Source organism: Penicillium hispanicum (assembly GCF_028827665.1).
Source record: "Penicillium hispanicum strain IBT 35686 chromosome Unknown utg000003l_segment0_segment0, whole genome shotgun sequence".
Classification (NCBI taxonomy): domain Eukaryota; kingdom Fungi; phylum Ascomycota; class Eurotiomycetes; order Eurotiales; family Aspergillaceae; genus Penicillium; species Penicillium hispanicum.
This window is the reverse complement of record NW_026623195.1, coordinates 2676314-2699476: the sequence shown is the minus strand read 5'-3', so window position 1 is coordinate 2699476 and position 23163 is coordinate 2676314. Positions and strand designations below refer to the sequence as shown.

At 52.8% G+C, this 23163-nt stretch overlaps 9 protein-coding genes across 9 annotated transcripts; 6 read left to right on the top strand and 3 right to left on the bottom strand.

The window, feature by feature from the left end:
* Positions 1-72: 72 nt before the first annotated feature.
* Positions 73-2258, top strand: N7459_003447 (uncharacterized protein; the record flags this gene model as incomplete). The annotated part of the gene is made up of 2 exons (XM_056942631.1): positions 73-481; positions 559-2258. 2 exons carry the CDS (start codon positions 73-75, stop codon positions 2256-2258), a joined length of 2109 nt encoding a protein of 702 aa, XP_056802514.1.
* An 871-nt stretch (positions 2259-3129) lies between these two features.
* Positions 3130-5736, top strand: N7459_003446 (uncharacterized protein; the record flags this gene model as incomplete). Its single annotated transcript, XM_056942630.1, has 3 exons — positions 3130-3765; positions 3824-5231; positions 5282-5736. 3 exons carry the CDS (start codon positions 3130-3132, stop codon positions 5734-5736), a joined length of 2499 nt encoding a protein of 832 aa, XP_056802513.1.
* Positions 5737-7003: 1267 nt separating this feature from the next.
* On the top strand, positions 7004-7407 carry N7459_003445 (uncharacterized protein; the record flags this gene model as incomplete). Its single annotated transcript, XM_056942629.1, has 2 exons — positions 7004-7215; positions 7281-7407. The coding sequence occupies 2 exons, from the start codon at positions 7004-7006 to the stop codon at positions 7405-7407; spliced, it is 339 nt and encodes a 112-aa protein (XP_056802512.1).
* Positions 7408-7849: 442 nt separating this feature from the next.
* On the bottom strand, positions 7850-8933 carry N7459_003444 (uncharacterized protein; the record flags this gene model as incomplete). The annotated part of the gene is made up of 2 exons (XM_056942628.1): positions 7850-8560; positions 8616-8933. The coding sequence occupies 2 exons, from the start codon at positions 8931-8933 to the stop codon at positions 7850-7852; spliced, it is 1029 nt and encodes a 342-aa protein (XP_056802511.1).
* Positions 8934-11966: 3033 nt separating this feature from the next.
* On the top strand, positions 11967-13773 carry N7459_003443 (ATP-binding protein; the record flags this gene model as incomplete). Its single annotated transcript, XM_056942627.1, has 3 exons — positions 11967-12614; positions 12677-12843; positions 12954-13773. The coding sequence occupies 3 exons, from the start codon at positions 11967-11969 to the stop codon at positions 13771-13773; spliced, it is 1635 nt and encodes a 544-aa protein (XP_056802510.1).
* A 380-nt stretch (positions 13774-14153) lies between these two features.
* N7459_003442 (uncharacterized protein) lies at positions 14154-14839 on the top strand (the record flags this gene model as incomplete). Its single annotated transcript, XM_056942626.1, has 2 exons — positions 14154-14428; positions 14485-14839. The coding sequence occupies 2 exons, from the start codon at positions 14154-14156 to the stop codon at positions 14837-14839; spliced, it is 630 nt and encodes a 209-aa protein (XP_056802509.1).
* A 598-nt stretch (positions 14840-15437) lies between these two features.
* N7459_003441 (uncharacterized protein) lies at positions 15438-17941 on the bottom strand (the record flags this gene model as incomplete). The annotated part of the gene is made up of 6 exons (XM_056942625.1): positions 15438-15788; positions 15843-16232; positions 16284-16648; positions 16709-16820; positions 16872-17380; positions 17440-17941. 6 exons carry the CDS (start codon positions 17939-17941, stop codon positions 15438-15440), a joined length of 2229 nt encoding a protein of 742 aa, XP_056802508.1.
* Positions 17942-18708: 767 nt separating this feature from the next.
* N7459_003440 (DNA-directed DNA polymerase IV) lies at positions 18709-21041 on the bottom strand (the record flags this gene model as incomplete). Its single annotated transcript, XM_056942624.1, has 4 exons — positions 18709-19896; positions 19950-20315; positions 20370-20542; positions 20600-21041. 4 exons carry the CDS (start codon positions 21039-21041, stop codon positions 18709-18711), a joined length of 2169 nt encoding a protein of 722 aa, XP_056802507.1.
* Positions 21042-21721: 680 nt separating this feature from the next.
* On the top strand, positions 21722-22869 carry N7459_003439 (mitochondrial ATPase complex subunit ATP10; the record flags this gene model as incomplete). The annotated part of the gene is made up of 2 exons (XM_056942623.1): positions 21722-22161; positions 22239-22869. 2 exons carry the CDS (start codon positions 21722-21724, stop codon positions 22867-22869), a joined length of 1071 nt encoding a protein of 356 aa, XP_056802506.1.
* Positions 22870-23163: the final 294 nt, after the last annotated feature.

Below are 23163 nucleotides of genomic sequence, written 5' to 3'. Positions count from 1 at the left end.
GATTTCTCACCAACCCTTATACTTTCCTCAAGTCAAGCGATCCAGAAAAGGTCGCCGTGACACAAATTTGCTATGGCCGGTGTCAAACGTCCGGTCGATGCCAAAGAGGACCGCAATGGAAAGCGGACCAAGACCAAGCAGGGCTCCGCTCCCGTGAAGAAATCCAAGCCCGCGGCGCCGGTGAAGAAGACTGGCGCTTCCAACTCCAAGAAGGAGGTGAAGTCTGGAAAGAGCGACAAGAAGGTCTCAAAGAAAAAGGCCCAGGAGGAATCCGAGGACGAGGACGACTTCGATATCGACGATGTTTCGGATTCCGGCGACGACGATCTCGATGCCCTTGACGAAGTTCCGGAGGACGATGTTGACATGGAGGATGTGGACGATGAGGAGTCTGAAAGTGAGGGAGAAGAGACGAGCACCAAGTCCGACAAGAAATCTGCCAAGGACGGAAAGCAGCAGAACGGCGACGAGGGCGCGAAGAGTATGTTCTATTCCGATTCCGTTTTATTCTTGTGGTTTGAATTTGATCTTGAAACTTACCATCGTGTGATCGTCCAGACAATGCCTCTCGCGAGTCCCACGCCAAGCAAAAGGTCCTCCAGCAGGAGCGCAAGGCCGCCAAGCCCAACTCTGACATGATCGCGCGATCCAAGAAGCTCTGGGAGCAGTTACGCCGCAAGTCTCATGTCCCGCTTGAACAGCGCAAGAAGCTTGTGAAGGAGCTGTTTGAGATCATCACCGGCCGCGTCCGTGACTTCGTGTTCAAGCATGACTCGGTGCGAGTCATTCAGACTGCTCTAAAGTACGGCAACCTCGAGCAACGGAAGCAGATTGCACAGGAATTGAAAGGCAGCTATAAGGAGCTGGCGCAGAGTCGCTATGCGAAATTCCTGGTCGGAAAGTTGATTGTTCATGGTGATGCAGAGACTCGGGATATGATCATTCCCGAGTTCTACGGGCATGTCAAGCGTCTCATCCGTCACGCAGAGGGCTCATGGATTCTCGACGATATCTATCGCACAGTCGCGACCAAGGCGCAAAAGGCACGGATCCTGCGTGAGTGGTACGGCCCGGAGTTTGTGATCTTTCACGACGAAAACGATACGACAGCCGACCTTCCCAAGATCTTGGAAGCCCACCCGGAGAAGCGGTCGCCTCTTATGCACTTCCTGCACGAGCTGATCAATCAGCTGATCCAGAAGAAGACTACTGGATTCACTCTTCTGCATGACGCCATGTTGCAATATTTCCTCGCGACCAAGCCCGGCAGCACAGAAGCCAATGAATTCATTGAACTGCTCAAGGGCGATGAGGAAGGTGATCTGGTCAAGAACTTGGCTTTCACCCAGTCTGGTTCGCGCCTGATGTGTTTGACCCTAGCCTACGCCAATGCCAAGGACCGCAAGCTGCTCCTGCGGTTTTACAGAGATACCATTAAGACGATGGCCGGCGATTTGCATGGTCATATGGTCATCCTCGCGGCCTACGAGGTGATCGATGATACCAAGTTGAGCGCCAAATCAATTTTCTCGGAACTATTGAACCAAAACGATGCGGAGGAGGCTCGGAATGAAGAGCTGCTCTTCCAGGTGAATGACCTGACGGCGCGCATTCCCGTGCTGTATCCCTTCGCCGGCGACCGTGTCAAGTGGCTTCTGCCCGATCTTGACCAGGAGATTCTCAAAGAGATCCGTGAGGTGCGGAAAGAGACCTCGAAGAAGGACCCGGCCGTCCGACGCCAGGAACTGGTCAAGGCTGCCTCGCCCACTCTTCTCGCCCTCATTGCCGCCCGCGCCGAATCTCTACTCGAAACCACTTTTGGATGCCAGTTCATCGGCGAGGTGCTCTTCGAGGCTGACGGCGACAAGAGCGCCGCCCTATCCGCCGTGGCCCAGGCCGCCAAGGTCAAGCCCGAAACACAGGACTCGGCCGCCGTTGGACGGTTGCTCAAGTCGCTCGTGCAAGGAGGTCGATTCAACCCGGCGGAGAAGACGGTCGAGAAGGTCCAGCCTCCGCTGAACTTCCACGGCCTGCTGTACGAGCAGATCCGCGAGGAAGTCATGGAGTGGGCGACAGGCGCGAACACCTTTGTGATCGTGGCACTGGCCGAGTCGGACGAGTTCGAGAAGAAGAGCGAGCTTCTCAAGACGCTCAAGAAGAACAAGAAGGCGCTGGAGCAGGCCTCGGCGTCGGGCAACGACGGCAAGAAGGCAGGCCCGACCAGTAGCGGCGCCAAGCTGCTGCTTCAGAAGATCTAAGTCGATCCGCATTGGTTTGTAATGTGTATAAATGGAGTTTTGAGATCTAAAAGCATGTCTGCTACTACTACCAATGATACAACTTTCATACTTTTTACTTTGCTTGTTATGCTTCTCTACTGATTGGCTTTGGAGGCATAGAAATTGGGTCTCCACCCACGGTGGATTCAGCGTGGATCGCAACCGCGGATCTCAGGGGTTCGTTCCATCTGCATGAATTCCCCGGTGCGCGCATCCTCGAGGCTTGGGGGCGGCTGGGGCTGGGAAATAATGAAACCCATCCTGATTCCTTGCTTTGCGCAGGTCGCCCTTGTACGACCACCGCGCAACTAACGAGACGTCAGTATGTCTCGTCGCATGCGGCCACTTGTTCTAAGGACCGGAACGGCCGAGGGCAATTCAAGCCCGCGTACGAGCTAAGAAACTCTACTTGGACTTTTAGGGTTAGTGATGAACGACGGGGTCTTCAGGGCACAATAATAATGGGATAGTCACTATCGTTGTGGCCATGGTGTCTATTGTTCTCTTCCCCCCTTAGCAAGGAAGCATTGATCCACACCACTCGTGCATATATAGCCTCGTGGATAGGATTCGATGTGAGACACCACGGACCCAACCATTCGGTCTCGACTCGTGAATCGCGAATATGAATGCGCATCGCTCATTTTGCTTGCGCAAAATCGAAATTGGGCGCCTATCAGTAGTTCCCAAACGGGCAAGGATCCTAGCGCGCTAAACCGCTTGCAAAACCGCCCGTTAGGGGCAGCTTTTTCAGGGTGTAGTTCAACGACTCTGCTGAATCAATCCTCCCATCCCTCCTCCTTCGCCCTGTGTCTCTCGATCCGCACCAGGCCCCGGGCCACCGTCACGCATGCCCTCCCTCACCCTGACCGACCCGGACATGATCCTGCCGTATGACGGCAGCGAACGCGAATCCTCGACACCCTCCCCGCCCTCGCAGCTGGTCTACCTGTCCAATCTGAACGCCCGCTACAACGCCGCCGACCCTCATGCCGGCTCGTCGGCCAGGCCCAAGAAGAATTTCTCGCGCTCCGCCTGGACCCACGAGGATGTGAATGTCAGTCGCCGCTTGTCGGATATCGGGGAGGAACTGTCGCCCGCGCGTTCGAGTGGGTTTTATGGCCATGAGGACGATGCACGTCCCGAGCAGGGCCTGGCGAGTTCGCCGGTTCTGCCGGATCAATTGCCTGCGTCAGAGAACAAGGGCAATGCCGCGTGGAGTAGCTCCAGTTCGACGGTGAGTGCGGGGAGCGCACGCGCTTCGAAGGAAACGTCTTCGTCGGAGGTCGACCGCGACGCGTCCCCAAATCAAGCAGAGGAGGAAAAGAAACCCGAGGCTCCTGTCGAGATCAAGACGGGCTTGCCCGATAGCCACGCCATAGCGTCTGCGGCTGCGAAGGGCAAGGGGCCCGGAGAGGAGTTCTCGTCGGCGATATTAAGTAGTGAAGCAGAGAGGATCCTCGAGAATGCGAAGAAACGACTGACGGTGCGTGGGGATCGGCACATACTTTCTGTCTCGGGGGGAATGCTGACTTGTCTCACAGCTCATGGAGGGTAACCTCAACCGCGCACGCTCGTCCGTGCGGCTCACGCCTTCGCCTTCGCCCTCGGCCCCGGGCAGTATCCAGCCGATGGGATTCCACCAGCCGGCTGGTGGCCTGTACCGATCGATTTCTCGGACGGACCGTCGGGGATCTGCGCTTCGGCGGCAATCGTTCGTTCCGTCCCAAGATGCATCAACCAACCGGCATTCACGCGTGCATAGTGAGACGAACTTCCCACCCGAGGCCAGTCTGTCGTCGGATACCAAGCGACTGTCCCGCTCTGTGAGCGCAATGGGTGCCAGTACCTCGTCGAACTTCCACAATGATGACCGGTCATTCCAATACGATCCTACGCGCGCGTATCTGACGCACCGATCGTCGATCTCGTCTACGAAAAGGTCTCCGTCAGAGCAAGCGCAATCGCCACAGTCACCTCAATCGTCGCAGCCAACGCAATCACCCGTGTTTCGGGAAGACAGTCCAATGGAGTCGCCAAAGGGACTGGGTATCGATGGAGAAGACGAATCTAAATCTACCCCGGGTGACTTCAGTCCGGTCTACAGCTCGTATGGCCCGCCCAGTCGCGCCCAGTCGCAGCTGCAGGTGCGTGACCTGCAGTATCAGATGAAAGGTCTGCATATCAAGATCTCTTCTCTGAAGGTGCGCACGCAAGAGGACAACCTGCGCCGACGTAGTATCCAGAGCTTGCGAACTCCTAGTCCTTTGACGGCTGCGGATCCTTGGTATGCAAATGCAATGGAGCTCAGGGATGGCCGGAGCAGTCGCGGTTCCAATGCTATGCGCGATAGCAGCTCGGAGTATGTTCGAGAAGCCCAGTCTTCGAATGAGATCGCCACTGGCAAGCACCACACGGAATCCCACGAGCCGGAGCGAGCCGACGACAGCCCTGTGGACCGAGTTCCCATGACCACGTCGGCGTTAACAGCCAACACGTGGCAGAGCTCGGAGCTTATGGGCTACGATGATGGAAGGCAATCTGCGGTCGATAGCATGTACGAAGATGCCGAGGAAGGCGATTATGAGGATGGAGATATTGACCGAGAAGCTCTGGATGAAATTCTACGCGAGCCACTCGATGAAGATCTGGAGAGCCCTGTGGTGGACGCGACGCCCCACGAAGAACGTGAAGATGCTTTCGACTACGAGCACTTCATTCTCCACAGCGCGCTTGGAAACTACTCGCGTCAACTCCGCCGCGCAAGCCACAGCTCGCATGGATCGGTCGAGACAACGCGCCCTAAACAAACTGTGCGACACACGCGTACGGACAGCGCGATGTCCGACTCGACCGTAGCCACATTTGCTACTGCAACCGAGGGCGAACAGATGCCAGAAGATGAAGATGATATTGATAGCGTGATGTACTGGGATCGCCGGTTTAACCATGGTAAGTACCATAGCACCCGCCTGGCAGAAACCACAAACTAACAAATTCAGAACTGCGCCACCGCCATCACAGTCATCACAGCCATCAACCCGCCCCGGCCATGGAGACCTACCGCCCTGAAACGCCTCGTGGCCCACGGGGAATCGACAGTGGCAGTGTCACTCCAGTGGACGGCGGGCCCCAAACACCACGAGGAACCAACCGAACTGGGCGCTCTTCATCAGCGACCACGGGCTCTGCAACCCCGACGTCGCTGGCCTCTTCTCTTGTCTCGACCGTACGCGCGGCATCCAGCCCGCACCCAGGCTCCGCGACGCCCACGTCTGGCGGCATCAACGAAGACGACACCCAAATCCTCGAGCAACTATTCCAGAGCTTGGGCAATGTTTGCATGGACCTCCAGGCTATCACGACCTCCCCCGAGCCAGATCTCAAGGCAGCACGGCTGCTGCGGCGACGACTGGATGCGGCACGGCGAGTTTTGGATGGAGAGCTTGACGCTTGATCATTCCCATGCACAACATCTGTTCGTCCTTGCCACGATGTCTGATCGAGTGGTATTGCTTTTCCCTGTATATCTTTCCGATTTCTTCTGATCCTTCCCATATCTTTCCCTATACTATGATACCCAATGATCTTTTCTTTCCTTGACTCCCCACAATATTGATTTCATATTTGTGTTCTGTATCTAATGCGCAAATGGATTCTCATACTGTTCTGTCTCGGCTCTTCATCACGCCTGTTCAAAACACTGAGCCATCGTGCGGCTGTTCCACCAACATTGCAAAAGTCATGGGATTCCATCCAGTACTCCTCAGTGCAATACTTCACTTGGAACTCGAGGGTGGTTCTATTATCTTAGTAGCAAGTGGCACTGGAGACCTGGATGAAACCTTGGAAGCAACCATGAAACCACCTATCCCAGCTGCCCGTCCTGCCATCAGGTCCTGAATGATAATTCGTAAAATCTGGTGTATTTAGCGATCAAGTTGATTCGGTCATCCCAGTAGTTTCTAAATTTTTGTTCTTGTTTACAAGTTCATAATAGGCGTGGCTCTTCGATGTGTATATATTTTCGTGTTATAACCCAACATCTATGGATCTGCCATTTTTTATGTTCGGTTTGTTTATATTCACATTCTAATTGAGTCCAAGCCACCCCCTGTTTTCCTAGATACCTCATTCTTCACTACCCACCTCCTTATAGTCCTGTAGCCCGTGCAATGATGCGATCAACCCACGTTGTCAACCCCCACTTGGAGACGCGCCGGCGGCAAAGAAACACCCCGCGACGGTCCACCACGAACCAACCATCTCTCGAGATTCACCAAATCGCATGGCTCGAGCTTTTCCAAGAAGCCTTGGGCTGTTCCATTGAATTGCAGAATCCGCTTCAACCTCGATCCAGCGCAGAGTGCGCGCCCCCTTTTTCTGCCCCGCGATCCCCATTGGGGCAATCAATCGCCGATCCAGACGCGATAAGCAGCCTCTGTCGCGCTCTTCGTACGGCCGGCGCATCGGCCGCAGTAGAGCAAATCCAGTGCGTTGGATTCCACCATACCCAGTTGGATGAGATCTTTGTATTAATTGATAACCCCAGGTAATCTGGCGCCGGCGCTCTCGGGCGTGAGACACCGGGGACATCACATTCCCCCACTGATTGGTACTTGATTCACGAACATTGTGTCCAAGCCCCGAAATTCGAAGGTGGACGCCTACAGAACGCAAGTTCCAATAAATCCAAAAACATCCACCGCTGGACAGGGAGCATCATGAGCAAATCCCAACAACCTGCGCGCCGCCTCCTCGTCTTCCAGGAGACGCGCAACCCGCAAAACACCGCGGAGATCGTCTACCTCCCCGTCAACAAACTCGGTCTCCCGATTTGCGGCGACGGGCCGGAATTGCCGTCGATCCTGGAGTTGCCGCTGCGCATTCTGAAGGTGTTCACTGACATTTTCAACCAGCCAAAGTATAAGGGATGGTACGTTTCTCCCATAGACGGGTTCCATTTCTATTTGATTTGCAGAACAGACTGACATTCCACAGGTCAGTTCTTTCTGCGGGTCCCTATCATGACACCTCGGAGGAAGGGAAGTTCTACGCCGTTGTTCTGGAACAGACACAAGGGCATCAAGAGATGAGCTCCGGGTCGCCTATGGAAGGTGCTCGTTGATGAGAATGCTACGTTGTGTATAATGTATCTCGTGTGTCAGTATCAATACGAATTTTGGGTCTTGTTAGGGGTCCTGTTTCATGAAGTTGAAATTGTTATTTCGTCAAGCCTTTCGGTTTCATTACCTTCCCAGCGTGTAGTGACCCGTCTATACGCAATCTCCAATAAGATTAAGTACAACAAAAGAAAGAAGAGCCCAGTAAGCCAGCTAATCCAGAACTCCGAAATATACGTCTCAATACTATCTCGTAAGCCCGGTAGATACACTCAATCAGGTATCTAATGTGATGTTGTGTGTCAACCCAATATGCCATATAGTTGAGATCCTTTTGCACCTGTGTTGGACCACTTCGGCTACCACTAAATTCAATCGATCTCCAAGATAGAGGATATCATTCTTTACCCTCCTCCAGTGATGACTGAACTCTGTAGATCCCTGAGGTCAGATCACTCTTTGTCCCCTCGCCCGCTGGTGCTGGGCAGTAGTCTCCTGTTCGCGTCGCATCAGATCTTCGACCCACTCTTTGGCGCTCTTCTCCATTCCAGAGCTATACTGCCTCGCGATTTGTGGCGGATATTGTGTGGGGGGTCCGTATTGTGGCATGTATCGTTGTGACATCTCATGTCGCAAGTGCAGCAGCCGTTGCTGGTAGAGTCGGTTGTAACGCCGTGCAGAGTTTTCACTTATGGTTGTTTTCCGACCATCCTTGGCCTGAGACCCTGCTGCTTTTTTCGCTGCTGTAGGAATGTCGGAGTACGTGGGCACCGGTGCCTGTGCTGCCTTGATACCTTGCTGTTGAAACTGTCGTTGCTGTCGCTGTTGTTCGAGCATCAGGCGTTGCCGAAGCATTTGTTCCTGCTGGTACTCGCCCGTGAGCTGCTTTGCAGTAATGGCCTCTTGTTCCTGCCGAGCCAGCATCAGCCTCCGCTTGTTTTGCTGTTCTAGCAGCATGAGCTGCATCTGTCTGGCTTGTTCATGACTGTTCTGCACATTGGCACCCGTCTTGCTGTCACCAGTCTTGGTCTCGGCATCGAAACTGGATAAGGGCAGGTTCGGGTCAAACCCGAAGCCAGATTCATCATCATTGATTGTATTCAAGTCGAAGTTCTCGCGGTTGTCTGGATTGCCCAAATCAAGACCGGCTGTAGTGGGCTAGTTGTCTCGATCAGCAGTCGAGCTCTTAAAGACGAGCGGAAAGAAAACAAACCGAGGCTTCCTGCTTCGTCGCTGGATTTCGGCCTCTTTTGGAGCGACTTCGACTTTCCTGGCTCTCCTGCTGAAATTGCGCTGGTCTTTGCAGAGACGATGGTGGCGGCGGTCGACTTTCCGATGATTCTCCCGCGAGGCGCGCGAGCTTAGCATTCCTCTTCTCACATCTCCGCTGGTCGATCGCCAAACAGAGCAGTTTCCGCCTTTTCTCCTCGCGCTCACTGCACACAGGCTTCGAGATGGTTTTGGGGACGAACGCTACTTTGGGTTTGTTTGGTGGAGGGGCAAGCGCACTCTTTCGACTGTCTTTCGGCATCTGCAGAGGATGCGGACCTCGGAGATACGATGGGAAACAGATGCTCGGTGGCGCAAGCCTTCGCAGAGGTATCAAGATGACAGATTGACTTGATCATTGGGCTTCAGGAAGGAGATCACCGTGGTCGCCGCCTTGTACCTATACGACCGAGTGGGTGAGGGGTGAAACACGATCACAGCCATGATCCAGCCAATTCCCAAATAGCGGGTTCTCACATTGCATGCATGATGAAGTGGGCGGGACCAATGCATCCAATGATGCTCAGGCTCGAAGCCCCGGAGTGACTTGTCCCTCCAGAGGGGGCGTCAAGAACCGACCGCCGTGATAATTTCGCGGGTCCGCACTATTGCTTCCAGGTTGAAAATACTCTGGAAGAATGGCCAATCCGCCGTCCAATAGGCTGACTCGCAAGCACTATACCATTGCTATCCTCTGTGCGCTCGACAAAGAACTTCTCGCCGTACGCGCATTATTCGATGAGATTCACAAAAAGCTGCCTACAGCCCAAGAAGACACAAACCATTATTCCCTCGGCCGAATCGGACAACGCAATGTGGTGGCAACATGCCTGCCATCAGGGGAATATGGTACAGGCCCAGCCACGGAGGTCGTACATAACATGCGACTAAGCTTCCCTCGGGTTGAGTTCTGTCTCTTGGTGGGAACCGGAGGGGGAGTTCCATCCCCCGAGCACGATATCCGGCTTGGTGACGTGGTGGTCAGTCATCCAGACAAGGCTTACCCGGCTGTTATCCAGCACGATATGGGCAAAGTGTTGGAGGGGAGTTTTGAAAGCACAGGAAGACTGCAGCAACCACCTCCATTGCTCATGAAGGCAATCAGCAATTTGCAGTCGGATCCGCACATGGAGGCAAATCCCCTTCAACCTTACCTTGAGAGAATCGGGAGAGGAAAGCCTGCCTATAGATTCCCGGGTCAAAAAGCTGACATTCTGTTCGCGGCGAGCTCTTTACATACAAAAGCTGGCAACGACTGTCGCCGTTGTAAAGATCAGGTTGTTAGGCCACCGCGTCCCTCTAATCAACCCAAGATTCACTACGGTCCCATTGCCTCCGGAAATCAAGTTATCAAAAGTGCCGCTCATCGGGATTGGCTGGGAACCCAACACAGGATCCTTTGCATTGAGATGGAGGCAGCAGGTGTGATGAACTTGATCCCATGTTTGGTCATAAGAGGAATCTGCAACTATAGTGACTCTCATAAGAACGAAGACTGGCAAGGATATGCGGCTGCAACGGCGGCAGCATATGCCCGGCTTCTACTGTCTGTTCTGCGGGATTACGTGGACAAAACTGAATGCGCCGGTTGTTTATGCCATGAGCATGCCTCCATACAACCTCCAACTGTGGATTACTTACCAGCACATAATGCACACAACAATCGAGTTACGAGAACCCCGAGTCATGTCCTGAGGTAAGGAGCTGACCCACCGGTACGGCAGGCCAGTGTTGATCGTCCATTTCTCACAGCACTACCTCGGAGCATTCCGCTTTGCTACAATCTCTCCAAACTACGCAATATTCCAACGAGGTCCTTCAGAAATATCTTTCATTTGCAAAAAGAGGTCCGACATGGAACCCGTGGCCCAGGGATAGGGATTCGTTGCAGTTATTCCAGCACATCACCCAGTGGATGTCCAAGCCAAATGGGTGTTTATTGACAATCTGCGGAGCCCCTGGGCGCTCATTGTCTGAATATCCAGCTGCAGAAGATTTCGCTTGTTACATGATCCAATTCTTGAGACAGACTACGGATTTCCCTGTGCTATGGGCATTTTCACCCGCCTACGAAGGAGACCGCTCAAGGGAAGCAGTCAAACTTCTGATTTCGCAAGCTTTGAAGATCTCTGAGAACTTATCTATTCAGGACTTGCTGCTGGACTCACAACCAACCGAGGGACAGCTGCTGGAAGGCTTGAAATACGTTCTATCTCATCTCAAGGAATGTTTCGTTGTCATTGAGACGAAGGATGCCGTCCTAGCTGAACGATTCCAAACCGCCTTTCAAAAAGCTTGTCAGGAAGCAGGAGCAACTGTCAAGGTACTTCTCATTGCATATAGTGTGCCATGGAAAAGACCTCAAGGCTTGATGCAGTGTGCAGTTATACCATCCATCCGGTTGCGTGGTTCAAGGCCTGGATGGGACGCTTGCTGGAACCGCTCAAGCGCACGATTTAGTTAAAAATCCATGACGCTAATGCCTAGCTCTGGGCTATTTTATATGGTCTAGTCTTCAAACCAGCCGAGCCGGTGAAATCAAGGTTGCGGTGTGGACGCATTGGATATGGGTGAATCTGCGACAACCAAACCATCGTAAAACTTCTGGTCAAACAAGACGACTAGACAGTCTATAATTATCGCCGAAGTGCTTTTGCCATTGGTGGCTGTTTCAGCTGGATGCAACTAATGCAGTCATTGCAGCTCGGCCCCAACGATCGGCGTAGCAAAGCGCTTGCTATCTTTCACCCTCGTTGCGCTGCGCTCGCCAACTTCTGCTATTAATTCGCAGCTCGATCCGAACCCCTGTCTTCTCACCCAGGTTGACCTCGGTTCTCAGTCTAAATGTGATGGGGCCTTCAACAATGCGGAAGAGAAAAAGCGCCATGATTGCCGTGGTCGACAAGGGCTTAGAGGAGAATCAACCCAGTCAATCGCCCGCCAAAATAAGAGCCACCTCGCGCCCTTCACCCCTACTGGAGACCTGCACCATCCATCGCGTTCACTGTAATAGGGGGGAAATCACGCAGGTCACCCAACTGTCGCATTTTACCAAGACACCCCTCGATTGTTCACGGGAGACAGCCAAGCAAGCGCTCTTCGCGGCAAGCACCAAATCGTCGATGTGTCGGATTTCCTCGAAGCCCATTCCCACTTGGGATTTGTCCTTTATCGAATCTATAATTGCCACTCCTATCATGACGACATCGAGCCTCAATTCCGCGCTCTCGAAAGGCCGAGTGACCCGGTAATCAGATTGCTGCTACCATACTTCTACCGACTAGACGAAGATGGCATGCCTGCCGACTCCCACGAGGAAGCGATGGTCATCGCATCCGAAGACCTTCGCTATGCGCTTCATGAGTTGACGGATATAGACTTGAATGTACTCTCCGAGCTTGATAACCCGGAGAATATGCGGGAACTGGTCACTCGTATATACCACTATCGCTCGCTTCGCGAAGACCCAACAACCGCAAAAAGCCTTGATCAGCAGAGCCGCGACCTTGTGATATCTCTGATTGAATTTATGGAAACCATTTTTGGCCAGGAGTACGACGAGGCCGATGCGCTGTTCTCCAAGGGGTTGGTGACCAGGTCTCATGTCCCAAAATTATTCACCGCACAGGATCTGCTCGTCACCACGGAGCAAGGCCAGCTCTGTGCTTATACGTTAGACTCCTTTCCAGGAGACTCGCTGAAACTATTTTGCTGGGCATGGGGATTTGACGGTCAATTTTGGCGACATCGTATCGTGCTGAGTGTTGAATCACCAGACACGGAGGATCCAATCGACATTACAGATCTACCTGTCTATCCGCTCAAATATGCTACGACCGACGTGCAGGAGCTACTCCAGAGCCGTGGTCGTCAATTCTGGTCCCTCCGCAATGGGGGTTATGTTTCATACACGCCCACCGGTATACGCAAAGACACTCAGACTGTAAGTCATGAGTACCGGCATCGATTCTAATACGTTCAATGACTGAACCATCGCCACGGCAGAACAAACCACGATACATGGTCGACGTGACCACCTATCAAGAGCTACACTCTTCGAGGAATTCGCATGATTCAGACCGAGAACGTGAATATCTGAGTGCCGAGGCAATGGAAGCAGACGAACCCCCTGATGGGAACTTTCTCCTTCTGTTGCCCGCCACTATACACGGGTATGGATTCCAGGATAAAAAATGGCGTATGTATTCTCTTTCGGCCTCGAGAGCAAGCTTAACTCATGTTGAATCTCTGGTTCAGGCCTACTACATGTCTCCCAGATCAGCGCTATCAAGTGGAACAAGAAAGCATTCGACCATCTTGTGCTTCAGTCTACGAAAAAGGAGCTCATCCGGGCCCTTGTCAAAAAACACAATGCCACGAGCGAGTCAACCGACGTCATCGAGGGCAAGGGAAACGGCCTTATACTTTTACTACACGGTGGGCCTGGCACTGGCAAAACATTAACAGCGGAGTCAGTTGCAGAACTGACACGCCGGCCTCTGTATCGGGTGACCTGTGGAGACGTTGGAACAAACGCAGAGGAAGTTGAAGAGTATCTGGAGTCTGTGCTACACCTAGGGAAGATATGGCGCTGTGTGGTGCTTCTGGACGAGGCAGATGTGTTCCTGGAGGAGCGCACGCAACAGGACCTCAAACGAAACGCGCTCGTGTCGGTCTTCCTGCGGGTGATAGAGTACTATGATGGGATTCTAGTACTGACATCGAACCGAATTGGGACCTTTGACGAGGCATTCAAGTCGCGCGTGCAGCTCATCGTCCACTACCCAGCCCTCCAGCAAGATGAGCGCCGGCGAGTTTGGTCGAACTTTATCACAGGATTGCAGAACTCGCGCGTGAAGGCGCGTATCACGGAGCTACAAGAGCGGATTGGTGATCTCAGTCAGTTTGAATTGAATGGGCGAGAAATCAGGAATACGATCCAGACAGCAACTCTTTTGGCACAGTTTCGGAAAAAGCGTCTATGTTATGAACATTTGACCGATGTCATTGCCACTTCGGAAGAGTTCAAGGATTATCTGCGCGAGACGCGTGGCCATGATGAGAGTGACTATATGCGATTCAAGCAGATTCGAAGGGAGTGATGGCCACGAATATTTCGGGTATGTCTTCGCTGAGAAGGCATACTATGTTGTCCTCTAACACGCAAGCTATCATCCAGACCGTTCATCAATTCTGTCATGCTGTCGGTGGTTTATACATTCACCCTGATCCAACATCATCAATCTGCACCAGCCCAGGGCCTTGACGAGAAGGTCTTCTCGATTTGCTTGCACCTCTATCGTTCCATCCCTCCTCTTCTTTCTTTCATCTTGACTCTATGTCTTTGGTCACATCTACTCTGCTTGTCTTTCCTTTAGTATACCCTTCTCTCTGAGCCAGCGCTTCAAGATACGACATCCAAACGAATGCAACATCATCCTTCATATATTCATCACCTTGACATTTCGACTCCAACTCTTAAATGGGGCTTCAACAACAAGACAATCCCGGTGCCGATTCTGACTCGAACTCTCTCATTCACCCCAAAGCTAATCCATCCACCATGGCTTCAACTATGATACTCCTGATCTATAAGCGGGAGCACAGCCAATGGGTCCTGAAGAACAAACCCGGCCTCCCCATCGCAGAGGGTTCGCCCGTGATCCAAAAGGAAATCAGTCTATCACCCACCACCATCGCACCTCTCCTAGCGGCCCTGAGCGCCGACATGGGTACACACGACCTGCTGAAGGACTAGTACGTTCCCATGCATGATCAGCGACGACTTCAACTAACCAGCACCATCCAACCAGTGTCTTCTTCCGCAGCTGGAAAAGCCAGTCCATGCCGAGACATCACTGCGTCCTTCTCAGCCGCGCTTTACCGACTGCCCCGGTCGAGATTCCCAACACTGCGTCTCCACCTGCATCTAGTTTCCCTGCTGCCACCGCTACTACGCCTTGTTTTGCGGCTCCCGATGTTCGAGTGGCGGGAGATTCTGACATCTTTCTTCCTTTTGCCAACACCGTCACTGCTCCAGCTGTGACTCGCCGTACTTGCAACTCTACTCTTGCGCCTAGTTCTGCGGCGGATATCGATTCTCTCCCCCTTCTTCGACGTAGCTCGCCGCCATCCACGAATTCGCTCCGAAGGACTCGTGTCACTTGATACACTGGGCGCAATCAACCTAGTGGGACTTGAGGTGGAATGAGAAGCATTCGAAACCAAATCTTTTCCAGAAGGAATGAATGCATGGAAGAAGGTTATGGGGCTGATTAGCAACATGCATGCGAAGTGGGCGCTAGAGCGGGCTCTGATATAGTCACCCAGGAATAGTACAACTCTAATCCAGCGATGTCTCACCTCGCGGATAACATATACGTGCTATGGATCTGTGTAGTCGGAGCTTCCAAGACCGTATCTGCGTTGTTGAAACCACTTAAGTGTCTACGGTAGAGTGGTAGCAGCAGACCATAGCAAGTATTAAGACATTCATTCCTAACAGATATTCAAACCACGCAAAGCAACCTGACAATCATCAAAACCCAAGCTCCTCGACACCACGAAAAGAAAATTGCAAAGACACCGATTACCGAATGATGGACACGCAAGTGTATAGCTTGCCCGATTTGTCTCTGGGGCTTTTGCATGTTTGCCCTTTTTTCGTGACGATGTGTCCACCAAATCAACGTGAAGAACAATCCGTCCCCGTAAATCATACATCACACTTTCTCGGTCTCATTTCGGACAGTAACGCTCAGACAATTTAAGCATTGGATGGCTGCAGTAGCTGGGCGCTGTGGCGGAGGTCAAGGGAGCGCGAGTCAGAGGGGTCGAAGACTGCGTTCGCTCGTTCTTCAAGGTAGTAAGCTGGAGTCGCTGCGTTAGCGGGGTTATCATAAAAAGGAGGGTGCGGCTGCAACATACGAGAGACTTGGATCATGTCAAACCAGCGCATGGCGTCCTCATCGCTACCATCCGCGGCCTTAAGGGTGCCGTTATCGGGACGGACGGTGGTCTTGGGTGGGAGACTACGCATCCGCAGCAGCATGTGCAGAATATCGGCAAAGCGTTCAGACTGGTTGTAGTAGTATGGAGGGCGCTTGTCAAGGGGCCACTGAGAATGGTTAGCATAGAGACCCCGTTGGGGATGCGTGAACAAGGCACTTACTCGCTGGGCGAATGTCTCGTTGTCCCACGAGCGGAACAGCCAACATGTACGCTCAACACAGTTCAGCAGGACGACGGCCACGAGGAAGGTCTCGAACCAGCCGGTCTTCTGGCGCTGAAGTAGACGGCGTTCTAGGTCGTTGATGACCGACTTGCTTAGCTGCATGGCGCGCCTCTCCATGGCGGCGCGCAGTTGGCTGCACAGCAGGGCATAAGACTCGGGGTCGGCGACCTCTTCAATGGGCAGACGGCCCTCGTCGCTGGGCTGGGAAAAAGAGTGCATGGAAGTAGGGGGGAGAGTCGGGTTACAGTAGGTCTTCCAAGCGATTTCGGTATCCACCAGGATGTGCGTAGCAACCCACAGCTCAACAGCTCGCTCGAGGAGAGTGTCCTATTAAAATGTCAGCAGACAAGATTGGTCAGCTTCGGCGAGGTAACTAACCTTCTTCGACTGGCTCAACTCGGAGGCCAGTAACAAGGTGGGCTTCATGAAAGGTGAGGTCTCGCGCTCAAAGAAGAACGGAGCAGTCTTTTTGATGTACACTTCCAGCTTTCCTGGAATGTCATCTGCATCACTGTCCAAGAGGTAGATTTCCTGCGGTGGGCCAGAGAAGTGATCATCACCTAGGCCCTGAAGTTGTGGGTCAAGTGCAGAGACCGAAGCCCTGTGACCTTGAACAGCGGTGATAGTCACATAAATCATGCTTTCTTCAAGATGAGTCACTTCAATGCGGCCAGCATAGTGCTCAAATTTAACCTGATTCCTGATGGCACTGGTATCATGGTACGCAAGCGTGGCATGTAGGTCTTCAATGGGTTAGTCTATGGTTCTTATAAGAACAATGAGCCTCATATCGGGAAACCTACTGGCATTGTAGAGCTCGAATTCTTCTGACAGGCGAGTACGTATGCAGGGGTGTTTCCAGAGACGAGCGCTCTCCACGCTGGCACAAGTTGTGCAGGGCGTATCACCAGAACACTGAATATGATTAGCAGCCTTCGAGATCATGAGGGAATAAGAGTATCATACGGGTTTCTTCAGCATCCTGCAACGAATACAGGCGCCGCGCTTGCGTACTTCCTGAACCTCACGTCGTCGCTCGGCACTGAAGCGGCCGCGCACCTTGGGTTTAGTGGGCTTGGTTGAATTACCGAACTCATTCACAAACCCTTTGGCTTGTGTGTTAGGGTTTATGGCAATCGGACGGGGGTAAGATGCAGCCCTCTGGGTAGCAGCAGTCAACGAGGGATCATGCTCCTGCAAACTATCAAAGAGCAGCTGCTCGTGAGTTGACAGTTGTTGGTTCCATTGGCCCATTTTCAACCCATCACCGAGGCCATCCCCATCCATTGTAAGCCCTTGTGGGACCATTTCACTGGCGGAGGCTGCGATCAGGGAGAGATGTGACTGGCGCGCATTCGAGGTCGATTCGGGTGTCAGGGATGTATCACCGAGTGGCGGAGACATGGATGTGTGATCACCGGACGTGTTACTGGGGAGAGCAGGAATGGGCGGCGGGTTAGGAGGTTGGGAGGATCCTATGCATCGATCTGTTAAGATACAAGCTTCCCCGGATTCAGTTTTGGGGGTAACGTACCTTGCACGCTGGTTCCATCTTCTTGCTTGACCTCACTCTGCTGGGCCTGACCCTGAAAGCCCTCGGCCTCCAGTGCTGGATCAACAACAACGGTCTTGCCACCAACAGTCACAGACTGGGTGTATGCGGGGCCTCGCTTGGTTGTGTCTGAAGCACCCACTTGACGAGAAGCCTCTGCCAGCACGTTCAAACCATCGAAATTGGGGCGATTGGGAAAGCCTGATTCTGACGATTTACCCTTCCCAGCTGCGTTCGAATCTTTGTTGCCCTCGCCCTCTGTCAGGTCGGGAAGCTCGTGGAGTCGCAAGAGCACGCGCTGGCGGTCACGGAGAGGAATTGCCTGGCATTTTTTCACGAGGTGGTTGGTGAGGCTGTCGATGCGACCCTTGGGGAATTTTTCGCCACAGGCCTTGCAGGTATGTTGGTAGCGGTTGCTGGAGTCCTCGAGCTTGGGGCCTCGAATGAAGAACTCGAGGATGAGCTGGTTGGGTTTGCGACCCATTATGAAGGCAAGGGTAGAGAGATACGGCGCAGAGTCGTCGAAGAATCGGGTCCAAAATGTTCACACCACAGCGCTAATTGGTTATTGCCAAAGGCACGCTCAGTATATCCAAAGGTAGTCGGGGCAAGAGACGCGATCACGTCCACAAACAAGCGTCGCACGCGATTCGGATTTCGACAGGTTGGTGGGGGGATTGGACACGAAACACAGGAACACAAACGGTCAACGTGGCACTCGGCACCACGACCGCGAAGGGGCAGAGCCAGAGGAGATCAGGCAAAGCCCGAGTCAACACGGAAGATATTCACGCAGTAAATGCGATGTGCGGCAAAACGGAGGGGGCAGTAGAGGGCGGTCTGGAGGATTCGCAGAGCAAAACACGACGGCTTCACCGCACGCAAGGCGGCGAGGGAAAAGGCGGTGATGCGCGCCCAAGGCGGTGATGGCGGACGAAGAGCGGAAGGGGAGGCGGTCGAGGCGGTGATGGAGACGAGTAAATCGGGGGAAATGCTCGAGAGTCGCGCGTTCGATGATGGGGTTGGGTGGGAAAGGACGAAGGCGATGGCGAAGGCGAAGTTGGAGGTGAGGTCACTCTGGTGGGAGAAAAATCTCTTACGGCGGCACCAGCAAATATGCAGCTTTTTTGCTATTTGACTTTGGCCTCAGTTCTCGCTGCATCCCACCATTAAATCTACTAAACCGAGATCTGGGATTTTCTTCTAGAAACCAATGGCCATTTTGATGGTCTAATTTAAATAGCAAATCCATCAACAGATCCGGTGCTCAGGAGGCCGCCAGGGCACTCCAAGCAACTCAAAGATCCGACGCTCATCGCGACCTTCCACCAGGCGGCCCGGGTTGATCTTCTCTTGTCGTGCATTGCGTAGCACGTTCGCCCAGAGCCCGCGCTGATTTAGACACAGGCCTTTCTTGCGAGCCAGTAGTCGCATACTTCGATTAAAAATATCGTTACCGGTGAAATATATCAGAGCCGCGCCAAACTCGGCTCCCGGCACAAAGAGCAGGTCGATTCGTCGCCACGGATTACTTCCAGGCAAAGCCGATGCCCCATGCCATTTCGATCCGTCATGATCGTGGCGCTGTGAAGTGGCCAGTCCGACTTGCAGAAAGCCATTCCGGAACAGCTGCGGAACCACGGCGTCAAGAACTACCGACCGAATCTGCTCGAGGGAGGCATCGGGCTTGGTAATAAGAAGATCAATGTCTCCCGAGTCTGGTGCCCCGCGGCGGTAAGAGCCTGCGATGATCACCTGCAGGGTACTGTCGACTGTCTGAACAGCTTGTCGGACGATCGCCCCGTGGGCCTCAACCTCCTTGCGTGGAATTCGCTGCGCAAAGTCGTGGTACCGCTCCACCCCGATGCGCTGGTTTTTGGTCAGGGGCGCTTTGTCGAGCAGATCGCCTAATGATCGATAACCTTGTGCAACCCATTTAGATGCTTGCGACAACCCAACTCCGTATATACCAAGAAATTCTTGGATTATGCGGTCTTCCGGGGTGTCATTTGTGTGGTCGAGCTGACGGAGGTGGTCAGTGAGAACAATTTCCTCGATTTTGTCCGCCAGCCGAGACCCAATGCCAGGAATATTCAAAGCTTGTGTTCGCGTGGAGATCTGCTCGGTCTGCCTGCGGAGTGCATTTATTGCCTTGCGATAAGCGAACGTTCGCCAGTGATCTGCAGTACGCGTGTAGTAATCCAGCATCTGTTGCAGCATATCAATGGTTCTACTGTTGGGATTGTTGTGCTGTGCATCAGGGTCAAACTTTTGCATGCATGCGAACCTTAATGTCCATGAATCTACTCCTTTGGGGTCTTGGGGGGTTTGGCGCGTCTTCCTTCGTGGATCAGACTCCGAGGACTGAACAGACTCATTCTCGGATTCATCTTCACCCACGTTTGACTCCTCTTCGGGAAAGTCGTCTATGTCAAGCGGCTGTGTAATAGTCAGCAACAAGCCTCCAGCTGACTTCTTCAAGCGTTCCTCACCAAATGCATCACAGCTCTGGTCTCATCAATCACATCATCGAGGGCATCCCGATCACGGCTTGCGGTACCACCGCCTGTCTCCTTTGTCTGCTCAGCAGTGTTCACCTTCGCGACGGCAGCATCATCAAGTGCATTGGCCTCCTGTGTGGACTGAGAGGTTTCAGCAGACCGCTGTTCCCTTCTGGAAGGCTTAACTTGCAATGACTCGGCAGAGCTTGGCTCAGCTGCCGGTTCAGCAGTCGGATTTTCATCTTCGGTTACCAGGGGCATGCCGTCGACACGGAATCTGGCATATGTCGGACTGATAACTGAGCGAAATCGGATACAATCAGATGGGTAGGATTCGTTTACAAGAGCAAGGTTTGTCTAGGACCTGGTTAGCAGCGCTAAGAAAACTGCAGAGCTAGTTTGTTCACTCACAGGAAAAGACTCAAGCTTGAGATGAGCGATGAGATCTTGGAACAGTAGGCCCTTATCTACTACAACATGAGTTATGTTGCTTGTCCACTCCCGGGCCCATTGACCCCCATATTCCTGCACTCGTTGTATCCGGAGCCGGCGCGAAGGCGAGACGTCGTTATTCGGGAAAAAGACTGAAGGCTTGAAGTCAGCCAAGTCAGGGCCCACAGAGAGCTGCTCACTTTACTCACAGAAGACGAGATTCTTGAAGATCTGCTGCTCCTCAGGCACGACCTTGATGCTGTTTGCGCGCTTTCTTTTCTTTGAGGCAAGGCCTCCACTCTTTGTTCCGAGCATGGCCCCAGTTGTCTGAGAGCGTTTGACGCCCCTCACTTTGAGATCGGTAGATTCACTGCTCTTGGTAGGAATCCGATCTTTCATCAAATAAAGCCTTTGTGTCTCTTTTTCCTCTGACGAGGGCTGGGGTTCAGAGTTTGCTCGAGGGAGTGTAATTGGCATCGGAGGTTCTGGGTGTCCTGAGACAGCTGACGCAGTTGCGTTTATAATTCCAGGAAGGTCTGTCCCGGCAAAGAGATGTTCCAGAGGGTCTTCATATTCATCCTGGGAATCATCCAGGTAATCCAGCTGCTCAAGGGCAGCGAAGAAACTCGCCTTGCTACTCTTGCCCGCCATGATGGGCTGGTCGGGCTAGTCTGGTGTGCGATAAGGGAATGTGCGGTTGAGCCCCGGATGATTCATCGTAGCTGCCTGTTGACAAAATGTGGCTTGGTATAGTCAGGGTGTCACTGCAGGCCACCTCCGACTCTGCAATGGGCAAACGGGAAGCCAAGGTCGAGGCATCCGTGGACGCGGAGACGCGCGAAAACGCCGCCTGATCACGGGACCCCGAGTCTATTTAACCATATTCGTCGGAGGTCAAGAATGTAGTTCTACAACGTAAAGCCTCGGTGCAAGTATCTGGTTCTACGACTTGGGGATGCATTGAATTCGAGATTGTCGGGTAGTATAGTAAGAACTTGTCAGAATCCCAATGGTTAACGTAGAGAGCGGTGGGCAACAAATATATATTCCGACACGTTTGTGTAGGAATGTCAGAATAATGAGATTGAAATCCATTTTTTTGAGCGATTTCTGCCCATATCAGCACCAATTAATTACTGTGGTATATAAATAATGTACATGCACTGCCTGTAGATCCCTGTCGTAAAGAAAAAGCAAAACTACACACATATCATGTGACTCCGCGTTCCCGTTTGGGATTTCGAGGCTAGAACTGCTCCCCGATGCAGACTTGCCACGATCCAACTTCTTAACCAGTAGCAGTGAGCCTGTCACTGTTACTCGTCTTCAAAATGTGGAAGCCATCGATTCCAACATACTTGGTGTCCGAACACCTTCCCCTTCGAACGGGTCGCTATCTGAGCTGCCAATTCCGCAATGCCGTGCCGCTCTCACACCTCCATGCCAATCCCTCTTCACTTCGCTTCTATGCTAGCCAAAACAAAGGAGGCGAACCCGGGAGTGCTACCAGCAATGGTGCCCCCACTATAACCTCTCGGCTGCCCTCTAAAGAGCAGGCGGCTCCTTTACAGCGCCAAGTTCAATTCCAATCCAACACGGCCGGGGAACAATCCAGCGAGCAATCCGAAGAACCACCGGAGTTAATCCGTCCGATAGGCACGATGTATGCCCCGGAGGAAGGTCAGAATACAGGCATTGATACGCGCTCCATACGCCAGCGGCGGGATGACTTCGTCGACTACGACAAACACCTTGCCCGGCGGAAGGAATTGTATGTCTCGCCCTTTCAGATCGCAATCGAAGCACAGCAAAACGATCAAGAAGCTAACAAATGGTGACACTCTACAGAACGAGACAGGTCGCAAAACCCTATTTCCGTGACTGGTCAAACCTCCGACACCACAAGGGCAAGGTCTTCAGATCCAATCCGCGACTTTTCCGAGCCGACAAGGCCCTCTACTTCCCGAATATGCACGGCATCACACTTGCCTCCCCCAAAGACGCACAAGACACAACGACAGCTCTCCGCGGAAAGATCAGCATCGTGAACCTGTTCTCTAGTGTGTGGGCAGAGGAACAATATAAGTCCTTTACCAGTGCCGAACACAACCCGGGGCTAGCCGAGGTACTTACGAACAATGGCGACTATGCGCAGAATGTTTATATCAATCTGGAGGAGAACCGCTTAAAGGCCTGGCTCGTGAAGAAGTTTATGGCCAAACCTCGGAGTTTGATCCCCGAACACGAGCATACGCGGTACTTCTTGGTGGAGAAGGGGCTGACAGACGAATTGAAGGAGTCAATTTGTGTGATGAACAACTTCGTTGGCTATGTCTACCTTCTCGATGCGGAGTGCCGGATACGGTGGGCAGGCAGTGGTCCGGCCGAGCCGTCAGAGATTGAGATCCTGAACGCCGGGGTGCAGAAGCTAATTGCCGAGCAAAAGGCTCTTGAGTCGGAGACCAGGGCTCGTCGTTGACATGCTCATGGCCGAGTTGGAGGCATTTGTGGTGGTTTATCGGAGTGTACATTGCGATGCGATTCCCTCTCAATTTGTACATATAGTAGAGAATGTGTATAATAGCATATAGCACAAGACGCCATTGCAACGGGTGCAGTATTATCATCATTCCTGTCAAGCAAAGCTCCCATAGAGAAATGCTCAACTCCGAACGCCTTGGAAAAATCAACAATACACTAAGTCGCTGGACACCTGCAACGCGGTGGAGGCGCTATAAAAAACGGAAGAAAAGAAGATACCAAGTTGTAAGGT